The 4,536-nt window shown below is 53.0% G+C and overlaps 1 protein-coding gene across 1 annotated transcript; it reads right to left on the bottom strand.

The window, feature by feature from the left end:
• Positions 1-3,147: 3,147 nt before the first annotated feature.
• On the bottom strand, positions 3,148-4,091 carry LOC119306275. Its single transcript, XM_037582540.1, has one exon. It carries the CDS (start codon positions 3,990-3,992, stop codon positions 3,453-3,455), a length of 540 nt encoding a protein of 179 aa, XP_037438437.1. The 5' UTR covers positions 3,993-4,091; the 3' UTR covers positions 3,148-3,452.
• Between the last annotated feature and the right edge of the window lie 445 nt (positions 4,092-4,536).

The following is a 4,536-nucleotide window of genomic DNA, read 5'->3' as shown; positions in this document are numbered from 1 at the left end:
GTGGCGTCGGGCGACAGGCGGCATGGTGGTGGTGCAGGCCGGCGGGTGGTGGCGGAGGCGGCTGCTTCGCAGCAGCGCCTCGGCGCCTCGTCTGGCGCTGCGGGTCGCGGGCGACCGGGTCGCGGGCGGCCCTTCTCGCCGTGGATCTCAGGTGGCGGGGCGGCGCGGCAGCGGTGGAGGTGGGCGGCCCTTGTCCAGCCGGGCCCCTGCGGCTGGACGGCGGCGCTCGGCGCGGGAAGGCCTCCCCGGTGGCCTCTCATGGATGCAGCTCGGCGGTTCCGTGCGCCCTCCTCCTCGGCAGCGGGCGGTGGCCGGCGCTCTCTTGCGGATCTGGGCATTCGGCCTCGGGGGCTCCTCCTCCCCCCCTTCCCCCGGCCATCTGGGCTCGGTTCCCCTTGAGGTTGTGGTCGCCGGCGGTTCTGAGGTGGTTGGGCTCATGGATCTTGTACAAGACGTGACCTTTGGGGCTTCTCGGGGTGGTCCGGTGGCGGGGCGGCGGCCCTGGCGGTGGGAGTCGCGTCGGTCGTAGGCGTACTGCGCGACTCGGATGCGGGCGTGCAACCACGGCCGCTTGGGTGGCATGGTTGCAGGTGGTTGGCCGACCGGGGATGCAGCGGAAGGGTGGAGCACCGGGGTTCATCACTTACCTGTCCGTACACGGGTCGACGGTGGCGGCGTCCGCGGATGTCGTGTTCCTCCCTGTAGGCTCCGTCGTGGTGCTCTCACTCCTCCCGTCGTGTTCCGGGTGAAAACCTGATCTTTGGATCGGACGATGGCGACGGTCCGTGGTCGTGCCCTTCTTGAAGGCATCGTCTTGAAACCCTCGGTCCGGCGTGGTCCGTTGCACTTCTTCCCGGACGATCTGTAGTCGTTGAAGTTGTGTGTCGGTGCCCGGCATTCTTGTTTCTTGCCTTGGGTTGTGTGGCGTGCGTTTGTATCGGTTACTTGGATGTAAGTGTTGGTGCTTTATTTATAAAGCGGGGGAAACCTTTTTTCGGTATACGCAGCGACGATTTCTCCGAGAACGCGTGTTCACGATTGTGCCCGCCCTGTTTTCATATGTTTCGGAATTCGGACCCGCGTCTCAGTTGCATCTTGATGTGGTTGACGTTCTGCATCCATTAGGTTTGAAGGTGTATACTGTACGTGTCCCTGGCTTTAAACGGTTGCACACGGAAAATCTGGAATGCCGTGAACTGCATGATTGCATCCGTGGACGAGCTCGTCCAGCACACGCAGCTGTACTGTCCAATAATGCGACGAACCGAAAACAGTGCTGGCTAACTCTATATAGAACGAGCTTGCAAATCTGTTGGTTAGAAAGAAAGAATAATAATTTGTGGAGGATCTTACTATCCTTGATTGTGCGATCCCTTTGTCAGGCATAGGTCTCAATCATTTCCTTCGTGCTAATCGAATAAATAGCTTAGGTGAGATACCAACTATCATCAAAGTATTAATTAAATGGCAGATACGCACGTCAGTTTCAGATGCAGAGGTTGGGGGTAATCCTCTTTTTCAAAAAAAAAAGATACGCACGTCAGCATAGACTGAATGCACGATCGTTAGCAGTGGTTACGTCCCAGCGGAACGGAGCTGTGATGCGAATCGATCCAAACACCCATTTGGTATTTGAATGCATCCAACATACTACAAGATCAGGATGAAGACAGTACGGGGCCATGCGGAGCACCACTAGTACCAGCAAGGCAAAAAAAGTGCATGCCAAGGTGGTGTAGCGCAGGTGACCCAGCAAAATGAAAAAGCGCAGTGCAAGTGTTGCAACATGCATCAAAGCAGCATTGTTTTTTAGGTGTGCATGAATGATTAATCCAACATCATGCATCCAATCCAATCCAATCGTCCTTGCTGTGGTTGCAACCGGTCTGTGATAATTGCTTGGCGCAATGCAAGGACGGCACCCAGGCTGGAAAGCCGGCCAACAAATGGGGTGGCCACCGTGAGAGAAGGCCAGAGGGGGCCGGGGTCGGGGCCCGGGCCGGATGCAGCATGACAGATATGGCGTTTTCTTCAGTGGAATGAAAAACCACGTGTTTATTTCACTCTCTCGTTGTACCATGGCCTCCATCATGCGTCCAAGTTGCAGATAGATGACAAGCTTGTGTGGCTCTTTGATAGAGTTAGAGCATCTCCGACGCTGACCTCCGTCCGCCAACAGGGGAGGCCGGTACATGGACACTGATGCGGGAGCCGGCCATCCAATCATGCCCGCATACAATTTAGAGCGGATTTACACAAAGCAGATGAAATTCATGCAACCGTAACGGTAGAACAATTGGCAATTTTATATACAAGTATGGGTAAGTATACAAGGTGGGGGAGGAAAGAGAAGGAAAAAAAGTAAATAAAAAAAAGTTATGTCCAATACAAGCTTTTCGAAATGAAGGAGCCATAATAAAATTAAAAGGATCATGTCATCCAATGCTAGAAATAAGCAGCATGCTTGTACCTAATGTTGTGGCTGTAGGGAGTCACTGTAAACAAGAATGGTCCTTCTTCTTTTTTTGAGTTAATTGAGTTCCACCATTCCCAATCAAAATCACAATCCCATATAAAATGGTGGGTCGTCTCCTCGGTGGCTTGGTTACAGAGAGTACAAGTGTAGTCATTCATGAAAAATCCTGTTCTTTTGAGCATAACTCTAGTATTTATTCTGTCATGAAGGATGGGCTAGAAGAAAATTTATCTTGTGCTCAAGTCTGCTTTTTTTTCAAATATTATTGAAGAGTTCACGAGTCTGGTTATTTTCCATAAATAGCTGTTGCATGTGCATGGAAGAATATACAATAGATGTTGTAGCTCATTCCAAAAGATCTTTGCCAAGGTTGGTGTCTTCACGCAATTTCAAGCAAACTCATTCAGTCACAAAAAACTGCACATCAAACACTATCTTCCATTTTCAATCTTTTTCGCACACTTATTCTATTATTTATTTTAATTAAAAAAATTAGTTTCTCCTATGTTTGCATTCTTGTGTTCTACTGGGCCATCCTCCGTGTAACTTGGAAGATTACTGCTGAACAATACAACCCTAAAAATGAGGGCAGGTGCAATGAAGTTCAAGCCAGCAACCGATTGTACGTACTCCGTAAAGTTAGTACAAAATTCAGACACTTATTTTGTGACGAGAAGAATGTATTTTTTACGTGGGTGCAATATTTACATTATATTGACATATCTTTATGTGCAATATTTATACAGTGCTTCTGACGTATATAAATTAACAACGCCGAAGACGCGACTATTTACCACTCTGACTCTAAGAAACTAACTCCACATATCCACAAGCATGTGCCGCGGCCATCTCCGCATCTTCGCCTTCCGATCTAGCATCAGCGGCCGAGCCAACGCCTCAGTCGCGGCCAGGCAAGGCAGGGATATGTGCAAAAATGCCCTCTCTTTTTTCTGGCAGTCTCGTGTGCCCTGCACCTCTACTCGCTCTCCAAAATGGCGGTTAAGTCGGGCGAGAACCGCGGCGGCGACCTGCCGCCTCGGTACGCCACCCTCCGTTTCTGCGCCACCGTCGGCTTCACCGCGAACGTCGCCAGGGTGAAGCTATCTTCGGCCGAGTAGTCCTCCTCGGACGGCTCGAACACGAGCGGTGCCACCGAGCCCCGACGGCGCCGGCCTCGGGTTGACGAGGCGGTGGCGGCCTTGACGAGGGCGGCGCTGGCCTTGACGGCGAGCGATGCCACCTCCTCGGGGGCGAGGCGGCGGCGCAGCATATCGCTCGGGAGCACGAAGTAGATCTGCCCCGGCCGGAGCGCCTCGCCACTGGCCACCGCCGCGACGGAGCCCTCAAACCCCATCGCGTCGGCGTCGCAGAGGAACCACTCCTGGTGCCCCGCCTCCTCAAGAGCCGCCGCTGCCGTCGCGGGCGGCGAGTACTCCCGGAGCTCGCCGCTGGGGAGCACCACCCTCGCGGTCGCCGGGCCGTCGGCCGCCGCGTCGTACGACACACACAGGCCCATTTCGTCTTGGTCGCCGCGTGTGTGCTGCTGCTGGTTCTTGTCCTGCTCTTCTCTTGTTCGCGCTGTAGTTGTGGTAATGCAATGCGTGGTGTGGTTGCTACCGGAGACGGCGATGGTATATATAGCGGAGCGGCATAGCGGGGAGGCAGAGGGAGCGTTGCCGTGTAGGCGGGAGTGGGGGCAGCACAGCCTGGCTGGAGGTTTGTTGCGGCCAGCGAATGCCGTGGAGCCGTCAATTGGCTACCCGGTGAAGAAGATATTTATTCCGATCGAGTTAACAGTGAGCTCCGGCCAGGTAGCAAAACCCTACCCACGCGGTTAAGTTGCACAACACACAGATACGTACGTACAATCAAAAACGGCAATGCGTTCTTCATGAAAAAGAAATTCGGAAAACAATCCAACGGACAGCTCTTTGCCTCCAGACTTAGCACCCAATAATTGTGAAGAAATTGTCCTTAAAAAACAACAGCGAAAGATTTGTCTCATCCTTTAATTAAAAAGAGTAGTGTTTTTTTCCACGTAAGCTCAAGAGCCGGAATTA

The sequence above is a fragment of the Triticum dicoccoides genome, chromosome 5B (assembly GCF_002162155.2).
Source record: "Triticum dicoccoides isolate Atlit2015 ecotype Zavitan chromosome 5B, WEW_v2.0, whole genome shotgun sequence".
Classification (NCBI taxonomy): Eukaryota; Viridiplantae; Streptophyta; class Magnoliopsida; order Poales; family Poaceae; genus Triticum; species Triticum dicoccoides.
This window is presented reverse-complemented; position numbering and strand designations above follow the sequence as displayed.

Bases quoted from the DNA above. Each gene is read 5' to 3' on its own strand.
- LOC119306275 (XM_037582540.1), bottom strand. From the start codon at position 3,992: ATGGGCCTGTGTGTGTCGTACGACGCGGCGGCCGACGGCCCGGCGACC.